This window comes from Eptatretus burgeri, chromosome 16 (assembly GCF_056783735.1).
Source record: "Eptatretus burgeri isolate ZD-2024b chromosome 16, Ebu_testis_v1, whole genome shotgun sequence".
Lineage (NCBI taxonomy): Eukaryota > Metazoa > Chordata > Myxini > Myxiniformes > Myxinidae > Eptatretus > Eptatretus burgeri.
The window spans coordinates 8,822,122-8,840,941 of record NC_140976.1 but is presented as its reverse complement, the minus strand read 5'-3'; the positions used below and the strand labels follow the sequence as shown (position 1 = coordinate 8,840,941).

The following is an 18,820-nucleotide window of genomic DNA, read 5'->3' as shown; positions in this document are numbered from 1 at the left end:
CTGATGGATGGAAAATAACCCTGGTCGGCAGCAGATTTACACACGCGGCAGAATCAGATACGCGCCCATAGAGGGCGAGGCTCGCAGTCGCGGACGCCTTGGACAAAGCGCGCTACTTCCGTACTGGGCTGCGAGAACCTGATCGTTGCGGTAGACCACAAACCACTGCTGAAACTCCTTTCGGACAGAGCACTTGATGACATACCCAACCCCGCCTCAGGAACCTCAAGGAGAAGACCCTGCGTTATCGCTTCCGCATCATACATATCCCGGGAATGAAGAACAAGGCGGCAGATGCCATGTCGCGCAGGCCAGTTGGCACCACGCGACCTCCACTCATGAACCTTCTAGATGACAATGCCACCATAGCGACCCACCTCCAACCAAGCACGCACACCGACGTCCTGTCCCTCCTACGCCAAACTGAGCCGGAGTATGACGACGACGTCGAGGACAACCTGGCATGGTGTGCCGCGGGCCTCGAATCATTGCGATCAGTAACATGGGATCGCGTCAGGGAAGCCACCAGCAGCGATGGCGATATGCACATATTGGAGGGAATGACAATGAACGGCATCCCCGACTCAAAAATCGAGATGCCAGAGACAATTCGCGACGATCACCAGTACCGCGAGAACATTACATCGACAGATGGAGTGATCCTATACAAGGACCGAGTAGTCATACCACCCTCACTCCGCGGCGATGTGCTGAGCGCCCACACGCTGCCCACCAGGGCGTATCAATGATGACCGCCCGCGCAGAATCCTCTGTATTCTGGCCAGGCATGTCGGCCGACATCAGCGCCACTCGGAAAAACTGCGAACACTGCCACCGGATGGCACCATCACAGCCTGGAGCGCCACCAACTCCACCTATTCCGGTCGTTTACCCCTTTCAGGCAGTGTGCTCGGACTTCTTTGTACACAGGGGTGCACACTACCTTGTGACGGTGGACAGATACTCGAACTGGCCGATCATCTCAAAGTCGACGGGTGGCGCCGCCGGACTCATAAACCACTTACGTCGCGCCTTCGTGACGTACGGGACACCAGAAGAGCTCGCGTCGGATGGGGGACCGGAGTTCACCTCCACCGAGACCAGGTCATTCCTGCACAGATGGGCCGCACACCACCGCTTGTCATCGGTGGCCTTCCCTCACAGCAACTGTCGCGCGGAGATTGGAGTTAAGACAATGAAACGACTTATCACGGACAACACCAGCCCGCAGGGAGAACTTGACACTGACGCTGTGCAGAGAGCGATACTACAATATCGTAACACGCCTGACCCTGACACGAAGATCTCCCGGCAATGTGTGTCTTCGGCCGCCCGATACGCGATTTCATCCCAATTATCCCCGGGAAGTACAGACCGCACGACACTTGGCATGAGACCCTGAAAGCGAGGGAGGAGGCCCTCCGCAAACGTCATATCCGCACAGCCGACACCTGGGCAGAACACACCAAACGCCTTCCGCCACTTGCTGTAGGGGACCAAGTCCGCGTACAGAACCAGACAGGATTCCACCCAAAAAAATGGGACAAGACAGGCAGTATCGTGGAGGTACGCCAACACGACCAATACGTGATCAAGATCGATGGCTCGGGCAGAGTCACACTTCGGAACAGGAAATTCCTGCGCAAGTTTAGCCCAGTTCGCAATGACCAGCTGCCACCCCGGTCTATCTATGATGATCTAGCAACCCGAATCACTGTACCTGCACCCGTTGTAACACCGCAACTGCCTGACCTCGACAGCGAACCCGTGACATCTGCGACGCCAACGGGGCCCACGCCGGCACTGACGTCAGTATGCACACCCCGGCGCAAGACGACACCCGTTTTAGACACGCCAGCAGCACCAGGACCAGGAACACCGAGGCGCGCGATCCTTCAGACGCCACCATCGGCCCCTGAAACCCCGAGAGCCCCATCCCCACTGGGGCCCGATGTGACACCACCAGCACCAGCAATAGGTCAACGCCGATCCACCAGAGCGACCAGCGTGCCTGCCTGGCACAAGGACTACTCCACGGAATAGTCACACGATGGGCGATATAAACTTTTGTTCATTCATTAAACTTAATATTTTCTCAGCCTTTATCTATTAACATAATAAAGACTCGGAGGGAGATAGAGAACATTGTACTTTACGGTAATTCCACACATCGACGGTCCCCTGGGCCAGTGCGCATGCGCAGCCTGAGCCGGAGCCAGGGATGTTGTGGGTGTTTCAACCTGTTCAATACTTGTTTGATTATTGTCGTTCCACGCTAATAAAGTGGTCGAACAAATTGAACTCTGTTCTTATTTATCGAGTACACACACACACACACACACACACACACACACACACACACACACACACACACACACACACACACACACACACACACACACACACACACACACCTCGGTAAAAACACTCTCAATGACATTCGCCCATCACGATGAATCAAAAACACGTGCAGAATCGGTCATCATCGTCCTTCCTCCGGATTTGGTGTGCGCAATTCACCTCGTCCAAAGTCTTCACATTTACGATGACTACCAATCATTTTCTCCATACAAACATACAAGTTGTTCCACATATACAAGTTCCAGGTTGGAACACTCAACTTGCGTCAAACACAAACTCAACCTTTCCACTCACATTGTATTCGCCTCCTCGCTCGTTTACCTTGTGTGTGTCCTCTGACATCGACACTGACCGATTTACTTGTCCACCAACGAACATCGACACTGACCAGTTTACTTGTCTACCAAGGGACGTCGACACCGACCGGTTTACTTGTATACCAACGGACATCAACACTGACCGGTTTACTTCTATACCAACTGACATCGACACCAACCGGTTTACTTGTCTACCAACGGACATTGACACCGACCAGTTTATTTGTATACCAACGAAATCGACACCGACGGGTCTACTTGTCTACCAACAGACATCGACACTGACCGGTTTACTTGTCTACCAACGGACATTGACACCGACCAGTTTATTTGTATACCAACGAACATCGACACCGACGGGTCTACTTGTCTACCAACAGACATCGACACCGACCGGTTTACTTGTATACCAACGGACTTCGACACCGACCAGTTTACTTGTATACCAACGAACCTCGACACTGACCGGCTTACTTGTATACCAACGGACATCGACACCGACCAGTTTACTTGTATACCAACGGACATTGACACCGACCGGTTTACTTGTATACCAACGCACATCGACACCGACCGGTTTAGTTGTCTACCAAGGGACATCGACACCAACCGGTTTACTTGTATACCAAAGGACATCGACACTGACCGGTTTACTTGTATACCAACGGACATCGATACCGACCGGTTTAGTTCCCCCTCCCCTCCCCTCCTCTTCCTTCCCCCTCCCCTCCTCTTCCTTCCCCCTCCCCTTCATCCTTCCCCTCCCCTTCATCCTTCCCCCTCCCCTCCCCTCCCTCTCTCCCCTCTCTCCCCTCTCTCCCCTCCTCTTCCTCCTCTTCTACCCCTCCCCTCCTCTTCTCCCTCCCCTCCCTCCTCTTCCCCTCCCTTCCCCTTCCCTCCCCTCCTCTTCCCCCTCCCTTCCTCTTCCCCTCCCTTCTCCTTCCCCCTCCCTCCCCTCGTCTTCCCCCTCCCCTCGTCTTCCCCCTCCCCGACCCCTCCCATCCCCATCCCCACCCCTCGTCTTCGCCCTCCCCTCGTCTTCGCCCTCCCTCCCCCCTTCCTCCTCCCCTTCCCTTCCCTTCCCTTCCCTTCCCCTTCTCTTCCCTTCCCCTTCCCCCTCACCTCCTCTTCCCCTCCCCTCCCTCCCCTCCCTCCTCTTCCCCCTCCCCTCCCCTCCCCTCCTCTTCCCCTCCCCTCCCTCCCCTCCTCTTCCCCCTCCCCTCCCCTCCCCTCCTCTTCCCCCTCCCCTCCCTCCCTCCTCTTCCCCCTCCCCTCCCTCCCTCCTCTTCCCCCTCCCCTCCCTCCCTCCCCTCCCCTCCTCTTCCCCCTCCCTCCCCTCCCCTCCTCTTCCCCCTCCCCTCCCTCCCCTTCCCCCTCCCCTCCCCTCCCCTTCCCCCTCCCTCCCCTTCCCCCTCCCCCTCCCTCCCCTCCCCTCCTCTTCCCCCTCCCCTTCCTCCTCCCCTTCCCTTCCCTTCCCTTCCCCTTCTCTTCCCTTCCCCTTCCCCCTCACCTCCTCTTCCCCTCCCCTCCCCTCCTCTTCCCCTCCCCTCCCCTCCTCTTCCCCCTCCCTCCCCTCCTCTTTCCCCTTCCCTCCTCTTCCCCCCTCTCATGTTCAAACAGGTTTCCCCATGGACCATGATGTGCTTCACCACAAAAATCGAACACCTTTCATTGTCTTTTGCACACCTGTCACTGTCAGCCCCACCCATGTTGATTGAAACCTGATCCCCAGGTTTGCGCAGCAGTTGCTTGCTCATTACACGTCACCCACAGGAACATCGGCAACAACCTTCCGTCGATGATCCCGACCTGGTACTTGGTGACCCAAGGGGTGCTCGGTGACCCAAGGGGTGATCGGTGACCCAAGGGGTGATCGGTGACCCAGGGGGTGATCGGTGACCCAAGGGGTGCTCGGTGACCCAAGGGGTGCTCGGTGACCCAAGGGGTGATCGGTGACCCAAGGGGTGTTCGGTGACCCAAGAGGTGCTCGGTGACCCAAGGGGTGCTCGGTACGTGTTTTCTGTTTAATATAAATGAAATTTCTAAATGAACACATGATGTTGATGAGGTGAAAATAAGATGAAGAGTTTAATTTGATACCAAAGGAAGGACCCTCGGTCTCGTCTCTCTACTCTTTCCCTCGCTCGGTTATCAGGGGACCGTGGGGGGTCCGGAGGTCCTTGTTTCTCTTCACTCGTGTTCAGAACTCCGCGGTGTTTGTTTTTATCCCAAAGGACAAAGAAGTGTTTTTGACACTTCTGATTTTAAAAGACCCCAATGTTCCGTTGTGCACATGGGTTAGTCGGTTTACGAATGGGGGGGGGGGGTGTTTTGTGATGTAACATAAATTGTGTTGTGCATTTGTTAAACAATATCGATATGATTGTATTAACATGAGGAATTATGAAAAGGTTAACCTCACGTAACCTCACCCCCTAATTTTGTGATAGTCACGTCCAGCTAAACATCAGGAGAAAAGGTCTTTTTAAAATCGATGAATTACATCACACACAGTGCTTTCTTTCCTTGAGATAGAGCATTCCCTTTGCCCTGTGTTTATCACCACTCACAAGGTGATATTTTGGTGGCAAAGTGAGAGACCCCACCTTGAGGGGGTTGGGGTCTCAAAATATTGTGAACCATGATCGGTCATGTGAGTCCCCATGTTATCGGGGAGGTCCATGTTATCGGGGGGCCACATGCAATTGCATGTGTTGCATGGCTGTCATGCCGCCTCTGCCCCGGGGTCCACGTTGACATCAGGGACCCTGTGTGCCCCGTGCATTGATCCGCAAATGCACTTCTTGTCCCTCTGTTGTCCCTCTACATTGCCGCTGTTACCTGATTGTTCTGTTCCCTCTCTTCCACAAAGGTCAACTTTGCATGAAACATAAGATCTGAGTAACCTGATGATGAACTTCATGAGCAGTAAAACCAGATGGATTAGATCAATGTGTAAACAATTCGTAATGTGAGTTTGTTTGTTTTTCGTATCCAATGTCGAGGCTTGTGTAAGAGCCAACATTCAATAACGTATAACAAAGAGAGGTGGGAGAGGGAAGCACAAAACATTAGGGAAAACAGACAATAGATGTGTGGAAGCGAGAGGGATGGGGTGGGGTACACAGGGTAAACAAGATGGACACTACAGGGACTTTCAGGTCCTTACACTTCAAGGACTTTCAGGAAGGAATGCAGGGAATTTGAAGGAGGTGGGTTTGGGGTGGATTAGTGGGGGTAGAAAAGATCATGGTTTTGGATGGGGGAAGATAGGAGATGCTGGGGGAGAGCTGTTTTGAAGAGTGGGATTAGATGGGAATGTTTGCAATATTTGGTGGAGATCTGGCCATCCCTGGTTTTTTTTCTTCGATGATTTTTCGGATGTAAACACACAAACACGTATACACCTACATAAAGAGAATTGCCATATTTAATAGAGTAATATATTGTTACCTCCACCGCTGAAGGTGAAGGAGGTGACGTTCTCACCCTTCTCTGAATGTCGAAGATGTTTCAAGTATATTGGTCCGTCGATTTTGTTATTCTGTCTGTCTGTTTATCACCTACAGGTCACAATTCCAAACTAATCGTCATGAAACTTTACCAAGTTGTCGAGGTAGTGTCAATTCAGAAGTGTATTGATTTTGAGGTCAAAGGTCAAAGGTCAAAGGTCATCATGATGTCAAATTTCTGAATTTTTCATCCGATTGACTTGAAATTTGAACAAGATTTGCATATTGCATCACTGAATTGGGAGGCCAACTATTTTTGATGTCATAAGGTCAAAGGTCAACTCAAGGTCAAACTTCTAAAATCATGTCTTTCAATCTGAAAAATATTCAATTTTCATCCAATTGACCTGAGCTTTGATTAAAATTGTCAATTTTAATTTTAATGAAAAGGACAATTTGATGTATCGATGGCAACCTTTGGAGAGGGGGGGGGGTGTTTTGCAAGTATCGTGTTTTGCACATCTTTTTCTTGTTTGTCTGTCTGTTTGTGTGCAGGATATTTCCTTTGCAGAATATGTGTGCAGAAGTTGTGGATGGATTCAGATGAAACTTAATGGACAGGTTGCATGTGTGACCATGATGAATTGATTCGATTTTGGTGCAGATCCAAATCGGATCCGGAGCTCATAATTTTTGAAGTGATTCTTCACCATTGAGAGGTCGGGATAAGCTAATATGTAGCACGATATCTCAAAAAGTAGTGGACTGATTCAGACGGACAGATTGGGTGTGTGGCAAGGCCAAATTGATTAGATTTGGGTGAAGATATGAATCCGGATCTGGTAATATAAGGAAAATTATTTCATTTTAAAGTGATTCTACCATTGAGATATGAGGCCAAAAACGATGTTGTACTGTATAGCATGATATTTCAAACATGTAATGGGCCCGATATGTTCTCGTGGATCAGGCATTACGAGGCAGAGGTGTGCGCTCTATCGAGTGCTCTTCTAGTTGTTCATGTATTGTTGATCTAACCTTGGGAGGCGGGATGACTCCAGATGTCAAATCAATAATGAATGCCTCCTTTCTTCTTTTCTCATTCAGCATATATGGTTACCTCTGTGATTAATAATTCAGGTAAGAACCAGAAATCCTACTCGGACAAATATCCATGCCCTCCATCCCAATCAAAAATATCTCCCTCCATCTCAATCATAAAGATATAACTACATTATGATCTCGAAGGCTAATGGGTCCATTAAGCGAGTTGTAGATAAGCCTGGTTCTGTCTGAATGAAGTAAGTTTATCGTAGAGCCTCAGCCTTTAAAGAGCCTGGTGTTGGCTTAGTGGTTAGAATGGTGGCTTGGGATCCTAGGGTCCTGAGTTCAAGCCTTGTTGGCTGCTGAATTAAAAATACACCTGGAGGTTGACTCAGCCTGTCATCCTTCCGAGGTCGGCAAAATGAGTACCAGTGTACAGCGGCATAGCCACGTCCCAACCAATGATGCAACCAGCAGCCACAGGCTGCACTCGATAGAGAGTGAACCTTTAAAGACCCAAAAGAACCATAAGACCTTTTTTACGTGCTTGAGAGATTAGAATACATGCTTGAGAGAAGGCTTTCTACATGCTTTAGAGAAGACTTACTATTTGCTTGGGAGATAAGACCCCTGAAGACCCTGAACACCGAAAGATCCTTAAGACCATTGAATTCCCTGAACACAATTAAGACACTTTAAAACCCCGAATAACCCAAAGACCCGTTGGACCCCAAAGACGGTTAAGATCCCTTAGACTCTTGAAGAATCCAAAGACCCTTAAGGCTTTTGAAGACCCCTTATAGCCTGAAGACCTCGAAGGCCCACAAGACCCCAAAAACCCTTAAGACTTCAAAGACCCTTTTGACCCCTTTACCCACTGGTGTTCCCTTAAGATCCCTTTAGCCACTAGTGTTCTGGCTCTCCTACCCCCTTCCCCCTACACAGTCCCCCCACCACCACCACCACCTCACCTCATCGGTTCTCCTGCCCCCGATCCACTTGCCCCATTCTCAGTCCTGCCGGCTCTTCTGCTTCTCCCACTTCTCAATACCTCCTCCACCGGATGCCGGCTAACCCTGCTCGTCATGCAAATAAATCAACTGAATCAAATGCAATGCACAGTGAAATAAAAGCATCAAATGAGATAAATAAGACATGGATAATTAATTAGTGTAAAATATGAGGCACCGAAATAAGTAGCTGAGTTTGTAAGGGATAGGCTTCTACAAAGAGACTATTATTCACAACATGCCTGGTGTTGGCTTAATGGTTAGGGTGGTGAGCTTTGGATCCTCGTGTCCTGAGTTCAAATTCTGCTTTGCTGTTGAATTGATACCAGGAAGGGTTGACTCAGCCTGTCATCCTTCTGAGGTCGGCAAAATGTTTACCAGCTTGCTGGGATGATTGAGCCATTTGAGTATCCTGTTTCAGAGTGGTGACCTGTCCAGGATTGTGCCCAGTAGCCCAGGAGACTGCTTTGGCAGCACCGATGCTCTGACAGTGACAGTATGGTCCTAATGGATGGATTAGTCAGAAAATAACAATAAGTTGGAAGTAAACACAAAGTACACATTCAGAAAATGTGCGTCAGGTCATTGAAAACATGAACAAAGGACAATGTATGAAAAACCATGTGGTCGACAAAGAGAACACTTTAGTGTTTAGAACACATAAATATTTGAAAGGTAACACCTGAGCTTTTGCTTAAAACCATTGATTGAGGGGGTTTCAGTTAATTCAATATTTAAGGTGTTCCAGAGTTTAGGTCCAGTGAAAATAAATGTTATGTTTGCGAAGACCGTACAAATGCAGCAGATGTAAACAATCATGTTGTCTCGTAGTGTAACAATGTATAGCACTATTACATTGGAACAGAGGAGATAAAGCGTTCAGTAAATTACCTTTAGATAGTTGGTATATGAAGATTCCAAGAACAGGAAAACGAGTCAGGTATTTTAAGGATATTGCAATCATACAACAGCTTACTTGTGTGTGATTGAAATGCAACATTATTTATTATCTGAACAGCCCGTTTCTGAACGATACTAATTTTGTCTATATGGCCTTTCGAGCTGTTTCCCCAAGCAAGTATCCCATAATGCAAATACGGCAAGATTTGGGTGGAATAGAGTATATGCAAAACATGTATGGGTCCAGAAACTTTTAGTTTGTTTATAACAATTGTATTTCGAGGAATAAAATCTGTAGATATGGGTGATTCAAAAGCAGAATGAAAATAATTTACATAAGAAATAAATTTCTACTGTCCAAGATAGCTTACTGTCAATGTAAACACCAATAAATTTTGTTGAGTCAACTTGGATTACACTCCGACTATACATGAATACTTCATCGGGTAAAGATGATACAGAATTGCTAAATAACATGAAATTTATTTTGCTAATATTAAGGTACAATTTGTTGGTCTGGATTCAATCAAAAACAAATCGCAGTTCAGTATTCACAATTTCCAAGAGTTGAAGGACTATGGTGAGAGAAAAATAAATTAGAGTCGTCTGAAAAAAGGATGAATGACAAAACTGATGAGTTTTGAAAATCATTGATAGATAAGATAAGCAATTGTGGACCTAAGAGGGGGGAACCTTGAGGGACCCCGCAGGAAATTGACTGAAGGGTCGACTCAAAACCATTAATATATACATATTGTTTTCGATCAGAAAGATAGTTCCTGAACCACTCCAAGGCCTTTCCCCTGATTCTATGGTGGTATAGTTTAAAAATAATATTTCATGATTAATTGTGTTGAAGGCTTTTGAGAAGTCCAGGAAAATACCAACTGTGTGTGACGTGTTGTCAATAGCTCGGGAAACTTTATCAATAAATAACAGCTATGCGCATGTTGTTGAATTTTTTTGGCGAAAACAAAATTGAGATTGAGCAAAAACTTGACAATGACTTAAAAATTTAATTAGGCAGGAATCTGTGCCTGGCGACCTCAGGACCGGTCGTTCGAGAGGGACCCGAGAGCTTCCCGTAGTGGTGTAGGCAGCAGTATAATAGTATTGTCCAGTGCAGTGAACATATCAATTAATTTATTAAATGCTGAATTTGCATCTTCATTGTTATTCACCTCGAGCCAATCAGGAAGTGCGAGATTTTCTTTAAATGTAGTTGGATCAAAGAGGTGGGAGGTAAAAGTAAAGATTGGGAAATGGTCAGATAGATCAGAAACAGCGATACCAAGGACGCGATAAGAATGTACATTCGTAAATATGTTGTCAATAAAAGTTGCTGCAATGTCTGAAATTCGTCTAGGCCTTCTAATTACTGGGATGAATGATTTTGAGAGCAGGATATATAAAATATCCTGACAGTGGGAATTTTGATGGTACTGAAGCAAGTTTAAGTTGAGATCACTCATGATAAAACAATGCTTATTCTTAAAGGAAGGTGATGCTAACAAAGACTAAATAGAATGGATGAATTCTGCACAATTGGCATCAGGGGGCTTGTATATCCCCCCTACAATAATATTTTTATTTCAATAAACATACTTTCTATGACATGAGACATATCATTTACGTCGTCTCTTATTTCAAAGAGCAATTTATCTGAAATATACCTACTCCACCCCCGGAAATATCAAGCCTGTTATTGGATATTAACTTGAATCCCTCGATGGAAAAGAGTGAAGAGGGTGCGTCAGTGAGCCAAGGTCACAGAAGCCAATGATTGAAAAATCTACATTTAAGTTATTAAGGAATGATTGGAATTGATTAAAAAAAAAATTATTGAGACTTCGTACATTATGTTGTAGCAGAGAAAATGTGTGTTTAGAATTTGATGAACTAATCTTGGAAATTTGTTCATGTAAAAAACTGGTTATTAAGGCCAAATAAATAAATAAAATACCAGTTGGTTGTATGGATTTTTTTTTTAAAGGGAGGAGGTCCTTTTTATTTGTTACTAGCAAATACCACCCCTCGCTTTACTGACGGGAATCCTGGGAGAGGTGGGGGGCGGGGGAGAAAAAGATGGGGAGACAGAAAGGGGGGAGAGTGAGGAGGTGGAGGGAGAAAGAGAGAGGAGGAAGGAGAAACGAGGAGGGAGGGAGAGTGAGGAGTGGTGGGAGAAGGGAAGGCGGCGTGAGGTGAGAGCAAGGAAAGGCAGACAAGTGTTGGAGCGTTAATTACGACTCATACCGTCTGATCAAAATGATTCTGCATAGAATAACAGTGAAGCTGGAAACAAAATAATGTCTGAAATCCATTTTCTACCGGTCATACTATAAATACTGCCCAGTGACAAATACCGCTCGGACATGTCTGGTGATAAACACAGTCTGAAGCAAACACCACCCAGACACGTCTGGGGCCAAGCTATCCGGAGACAAATACCACTCGGACACATGCAGAGACAAACTCCCATCCGGACATGAACACCACCCAGACATGTCCGGAGACAAACTCCCATCTGGACACATCTGGAGACAAACACCACTTGGACATAACTCACGTCCAGACATGTATGGAGATAAAGACCCCATCCAGACATAACCACTGTCAGGATGAGTGGGTATTGTCGGGATATTGGGAGTGTGTAGAGCAAGGATGGGACAAAGAGAGAGTGAGAGAGGAGTGGTGGTAGGGGAGTTAGCAAAGAGAATATGTTTTGCTATATGTACAACACACACAAACACACACACAAACACACACACACACACACACACACACACACACACACACACACACACACACACTCTGACACTTATTAGGATAGATTATTAATTTATATTCAAAATAACCGCCGGCTTTTAGTGCCGAAAATAATCATGTACCTGACATGTCAGTTTTTTGTTCTTTTTTACCTCCCGAACACCCCTTCCCCCCCCCGAAAAAATAATATATTGTTGTGGGTCAGTGGTCGGTGGCGAGGAACGACTGCTAGACAGAGCAGTAGGGCCATCTCGCACCAAACACCCGGAATCAAAAGGTCGTCATCCCGGATATCTCCGGAGTCGACGGGTCACTTAAAGGACCGTGGTCGCCAATATTTCGATGGCGTGAGGTAGGGTCCACTTGTCTAATTCCAATTTACCTAGGTACCCACGCTGTCTAACTACCGGGGAAGACACACCCTCGGCCGACTTTGTCCGAATTGAGTCGCTATTACCGACTCAGATCCGGCGTAACGGAGCGGAAGTTACCAAAGCCGCGCCGGACCAAATGAATAATTTACGGCACAAACGGCCTTCCTAGTTCTCAAGCCCGTACCATACTGGGCCAATGAAAGAAACGACAGGCAACGAGTTGGTACATTTACCAGGGGTTTATTTACAGTAATCGGGAAGGAAGACGCAGAGCACACTTAATCACGAATATGCAGGCAATGTACAGTGAGCAAAAGCACTTAACAATTTCTACTTATAGGACGGCGCCACCACAGACACACACACCAAAAGAAAATGGACCCCACCGGGTCTTTATTTCAACCCTCACAGCCAAGGGGATAGACAGGCTGGAGGTCAGAGTTTGGCCGGCTATCTGGCCACCTCGTGTGGTTACACCGACTCCAACTCACCACGGTGGGACTCGAACCCACGATCCTGGCTGCCACGAATGACAATCGAGCACCACGGTCCTGACTGCCACGACCACCACCACCACAAGGAACCCCAGGAAAGACCGCAGATCAAGACCATAGACGACGACGACTGCAGACCAAAAGACCAAATGGGCAAAGAGCAAAGAGCCCAGACGACGACGACTACTGACGCATATCAAGAGCAATGGCGACCCCTTTTTCCCTCTGACAATTCCAACCCAACTCCAGCGAACACTCAGGGGAGCCCAGCGATTCTTATCCTTCCCCCGCACGGGGTGGGGTCATCGGTCCTCTGAGGTAATCTTTGCACTGATTGGACAGGGTTTCGTGGGGTGATGTGCTGGCCATCCGTGATTGGACAGGGGTGAACCCCCTCCTTTCCTGGGTGGAGTCGGTGTTCTGAGGTGAGGAAACCTCTGCCCACATCTGTGGTCGAATGCACGTGGGCAATGGCGTCGATGGTGCGAAGAAGTGAAGGTTTGATTTGTTGGCGTTGGGTATTGCAAAAATCTAACTAGAAAGAAACTTCGCAGCGCACACATGTAATTCCCGTTAGACACAGGGGTTGGATTCTAACTATACACATATACTTCACAAAATAACTAAACTTTGGGACTGCTGTCTGTCTGTGTGCAAGAGGCTTCCAAATCCATAACAATATTACATGAGTCATGTATCAGACATGTTGGTTTCCTACTCATAAACAAATTTGATGTAGGTTATATATCTGACACGTCACGTACACACTCGCAATGCCTCTTCAAAACAAGTGAATAATAAAAATAAAAAATTATGCTAAATAAAAAAAAGCAATGTAGGGGTGACAAACTACCCAGATATAAAATATTAAATGATTTGGGCTGCCAGACCATGCATCCGATCAGGTTGAAATTTAAAACATACATTCTCCATCACTTCGAGATCATAATTCTGAAGTTTCACATCAATTGATGAAGCGGTTCAAGAGAAACATTTTTTTTTCAAGAATTTCCATCAAACCAATATGGCTGCCAGACAATGTGACATATTAATAATTCAAGAACACTCTCATATCCCCAAGGCTTGGGGAACATGTAAGGGAAGTTTACCCTCGATTTGTCAAGCCATTCTGGAGAGGATTTTAAAATGTATATTTTTCAAGAAAATCAGGGCCAAAATACGCCAAACCATGTGACCCATGATATCATAGGTGGAGAACTTTTTGTTCCTCATGGATAGGCGATCATACCTGTAATGTTTCGTCTCAATCTGTTCAGTCATTACAGAGAAGAAGATTTTACAGATCCTTGTTCTTGTTCTTCAAAAGGATGCTGAGCCAGACCTTTATCTCGAAGGAAGAGCATGCTGCTCCTGAGTTCAAGGAAGCCAAGGGCAGGCAGCAGGCTTATGCTTCTCCTCTGTTCCAAAGCTTCTGGAGACTGTGTGGTGAACCCTATGCTCCTGTACTGCTCCAAGAACCCACAAGCACTTAACCTTTTGAGCCCTGGCGCCAGTTTTACCAGCTGCCATTCAAACCTCCATATACCCAAGCGACCAGTTTACTGGCAGCTCTTCAAACCACCATTTACCTGAGCAGCTGGATTTTTCTCCAGGGAGCCCAGGGTGGGGGAGCCAAAAGTCCAAGGAGCTCAGGGTTCAAAGGGTTAACAGGCAGAACAAAGACCACCTGCCTGGTCTTTGGAGGTCCAACCCCAAGGCTTGTTTTGGAGGTTACTGCTCACTTGTTCTTGGACTGGTTCAACAATTGTTTCGTCCATGAGGTGGAGAGGTACCTAGCGTCAAAGAACCTGGACTTCAAAGTGTTGATGATTCTTCTTAATGCACCCAGGCACCCAGATGCACAAAAGTTGGATTACCATAACATCGAGGTAGTGTTTCTGCCACCCAACACCACCTCCCTGCTCCAGCCTCTTGACCAGGGTGTTATCTCCATCTTCAGTAGTTACTACACCCAGAGAACATTCCGCAACATCCTGGATGCCATGGAACTCTATGGTAACACAGTGCTGGAAGAAGTTCACTATCGCCGATGCCATCACTTTCATCAAGGAATCTTTGGACGAGCTGAAGCAATCAATTCTTAATGCCTGCTGAAAAAAGCTGTGGAAGGAGGTGGTCAACAAATTTGGGGGCTACCCATGGACACAGAGTTGAAGCACATTGTGCAGCTGGCACAGAATGTGGGTGGTGAGGCGTTCGACGACCTAGAGTCAAGTGAGGTTGTGGAGCTGTTGGATTCCCACACAGAGGAGTTAACCGAGGAGGACCTGGACGAGTTCATATAATCAGGACAGAGGAAGCAGAAGAGGAACAGGACAAGGACAAGGAGGTAGAGTGACCGCAGCTAACAGTTTCTGGCATGGGCAAGCTCCTGCTTTGCTGCAAGGAACCTCTCCGACCTGGCGGTTGAGTTGGGCCCATTCATGGAGAGGAACTTACTGTTTAAAATGGAGCTGGAGAACATCCTGGAGTGCAGAAAGAGATACAGAAAGACCTCCAAAGAAAAATGATGCAGCCAACCATAAGAAGCTATCTGAAAAAAAAAGTCAAGCAAATAAATACAGGATGTTTATTAATGACTGTGACAGAGGCTTGTCCCATAACCCACTTTTTGCCATAAGCCCTTCAATTTAATATACACAAATTCCTTATACATGCTGCTTTCCTGAAACGTAACCCGAGCGTATATGGAGGCTCTTCTGTTCTCAAAATGTCCATTATTTAATATTGTCTTCGTTTATTAATAGTACAATATTATTATGATTATTTCTTTAAATTTCCTCCGATATGTGTGCATACGCTATCCTCCATCAGCAAATTGATATATTTATTTTAATGCTTCTGAGAGCCAGATTTGATAACATTTCTCAACATGGTCTTCTATCTCTTCAAATGTTTGGGATCAACTTGCACTTACTCATTCATGTTTGTGATCTCTCATCTTGTGTTCTTTTGTGTATTTGTGATTTACTAACTTGTGTTGTTGAATATTTTTCAGATATTTTCGATTTGAGAACATCACCAGATCTCATGAGGTTTTATGAGGGATTGAGAAACCATGAACTGAACATGATGATGATGATGTTCAAATTGATGAAGAGATTATTTAATCGAGATTTTTACACAATCCACTTCTTTCATTTGCTTTTAACCTCCGCCGGTGAGTCCTGTGGTTGTTTCTTCGTCTTCTTGCATATGGCCAATATGGATTGCACTAAAGTTTAATGTCCAGGTTCTGCAGCCATCTGGCTGCCTCAGGGGTAAGTTAGTGCAGGGCAAAAGTCCTCCCGGTAACTTTCACAAGGGACAGTGCGACATGATGTGCTCCATCGTCTGAACTCTTCCGCAATCACAAAGTGCATCTGGCCTCATCCTCCGTGGGTGGAGTGTCCTACCGCAGAGGCCCTGTCCAGTGGGGAGCCTGTCGAGGGCTGTCCATTGCCTATGTGGGAGTGTGAAACTGGGTGGAGGATTGGTTGGATCATGTACGATATGTTCATTAGGAGCTGCAGCAGCCTCCCAGCTGGCTCTCCACAAGTTGGCTTTGCTTTAATGGGCTCCAGTGAGAAGCTCAGCATGGTTCCATGGTGGTTTCTGGGACTTGAGGCAACAGTGCAGATGTTCAGTGAGAAGGCGCTGGGCTGGAATTTCGGGAGCTGAAATGTGGCTGAAGTTTCGGGATGACAGCACATCCCTACGGATGGCTGGTGGAGCAATGTTGCAGATGATAGGAAGCCACTCAGTCTTTGTTGAATTGAGGATTCCAGACACTGTTCTCATCGCGGCGTTTAACTGAACATCGATGGCCTTTGTGTGGCCACTCGCCAACCAGACTGGCACGCAATGAGGGGGGGGGGCAAGCGTTGCCATGCATAAGGTGTTAACACCGGCTCCCCACAATATGCCTGAGGTTGTTTAATCATTATCACTCTTAATATAATTAGTATCCTCCACACCTGGGATGGTGAAGCCGAAATGTTTGATTTGATCCCAATCTTTTTTCTTTCCAAAACAAAATGTAATCTTTATGGCTCATGATTCATGAATGTTAAACCCATTTTGGTATGCAGTCAAGACTCGTGGAAGAGCTAGGACATTGAACAGATTAGGATACAACATAACAAAAGGAACAGGAGAGAGATGGAGGAAACACCCACAGCAGGGATGAATGACAAAACAGAGGGAGACCTGCACAAACAACCTGATCTGAATCCAAATTGTTGATGTGAGATGTTGGAGAAAAGGAAGGATTTCATATAAACTGCCATGTTGGATTCCATGACCCTGCTGATGATTGGAAGTGAACATCTTGGTCTGTGGATGATATCGGTTTTTGCTCTTTTTATGTAATACAGTGATGTTGGCTGATTTCCCAGCCGAAAGAAGATGACCGAGGAAAAATGATAGGATGAATAAAAGCAGAATGAGGATGTGCAAGAGCAGTGGAGCAGTTTATTTTTGGACACATGAGCTGATGCTCTCTGGTCCAGTAGCAGAGACGAGGGATCACAGAAACCTCTCCACCTTCTCAGGTGCAAATGACAGAGTCCAGGAGCAATTGAGTGTGACAAAGATAGAGACAGAAATAGAGATGGAGGGAGGTAGATAGGTGTTGGCGATACAAGATTTGGAAGCAAATGCAGAATTGAGGCATTTGGCCTTCTCAGGAACGAAGTTGGCTGTGGTGCCATTTGAAGAGAGGGAAGGGATGGAAGGGGAACATACTTCAAAGAGGGACTTAACAAGGTGACACCAGGTTTTGGAGGAGGAAGACAAGTTTGAAAGTTCAATCTTGTGGTTGGGCGGATGTTGTTTTCTGGCTCCGGACAGATGTGTGTGTGGACACACACTTGTTGCGGGCTGTTTGGAATGCGCTGAGATTATCTTCAGTTGGATTTGTTTTCCAGCAAGACAAGGCAGGTTGTTTCAGAACAACTGCCTTACCACAGGATTCAGTCAGTGTACCATGGGCAGGAAAGAGTGGGAGGATAACTTAAGATGGAATGGGATGGATCTGTGCATGAGAGGAGGTTTCTGTGGAAGAATTCCCAGGCTGAACTCACATCAGGGGCAGTAGATATGGGAGACCAGTCCTCAAGAAAGCTGGCTGTTTGCAATCCCTGCCAATCTGCTTGAGTGAAATGTTAAATTCGCTGGCAATGAGGCAGCTTTCTGACAATAGCCAGAGAGATGTTGACTCTCACAAGATAAGATCAGATCAACAAATTTGAGCAGAGGAAGAGTTGGATACATTTGATGGGAAGTTAGTCATCACCAAATCCAGAAGAGAAGATTTGCCATTGGGAGAAGTCTGGATGAGAAGGCTCTCAGATTGAGTTGGTCCTATGGAGTCACAAGAGTCTTTTGTTGAAGGGTCATTGCTAGTGAGAGGAGAGAGAGCGAGAGAGAGAGAGATGTCGATGTAGATAGATGTAGATGGAGTCATCACTGTTTGTAGGATGGTACAATACACAGCCAAGAGTTGGGAGCAGAGGGAAGTCACAGCCAACGGTACTTCTGGTGGTTGGAAGATGTGAAATCGGTACACGGACAGTGATAAATTGAGTTGCTGATGGAAAGAGCAACTCCACCACCAGGGCATGGCTCAGACTTTTAAAACTGGAGAGACACTCTCACAATAACCAGGGAGAGACATGAAGGATTTAGGGATATCCTGTGGAAGGAAGGATTCTTTGAAACAGATGACTCTCCAGGATGTCAGCAGCAGCCTGGATTGAGAGATATGTTAGGTTGGAGTGGAAGTGTCATATGTTTGAAGTCCAAACAGTGAGGGACAGGGGAGAAGGCATTGGGAGGGTGGAGGACAGGTGGGAGTCTCAGAGGGTGAGGGGTGTGAGGGAGGAGGCTGGGAGGTTATGGGTTGGAGGGGAAGATGGGATGGTGGGATAAGTGGGGAAATAGGAGGGGGGCGGGATGAAAGTGAAGATGGTAGGTGACAGGACGAGGGGGACAATGTGAGGTGGCATGGGGGAGGGGTTGTGTAACACATGACCACCAACCCACCTTGTCAGGAGTTTTCAATACGAGCAGGTGCCCGTTCAGCAAGCTGAGAAAGTTCTC

At 46.8% G+C, this 18,820-nt stretch overlaps 1 protein-coding gene across 9 annotated transcripts in view; it reads left to right on the top strand.

Moving 5' to 3' along the window:
• Window positions 1–18,820, top strand: part of LOC147010453 (uncharacterized) — a 102,653-nt gene that overhangs the window by 34,436 nt on the left and 49,397 nt on the right. For 5 of the 9 annotated variants that reach the window (XR_015052491.1, XR_015052492.1, XM_085860131.1 and 2 more), the window contains exons 4-7: window positions 4,452–4,687; window positions 6,686–6,849; window positions 7,238–7,270; window positions 15,738–15,899. Coding sequence is in view for 7 of the 9 variants with exons in the window: in XM_085860131.1 (XP_085716257.1) it covers window positions 7,243–7,270; window positions 15,738–15,899 (190 nt within the window). In the remaining 2 variants the exon portion in view is untranslated. The remainder of the gene's footprint in view (window positions 1–4,451; window positions 4,688–6,685; window positions 6,850–7,237; window positions 7,271–15,737; window positions 15,900–18,820) is intronic. The other 4 variants (XM_085860126.1, XM_085860128.1, XM_085860127.1 and 1 more) reach the window with 4 other exon arrangements.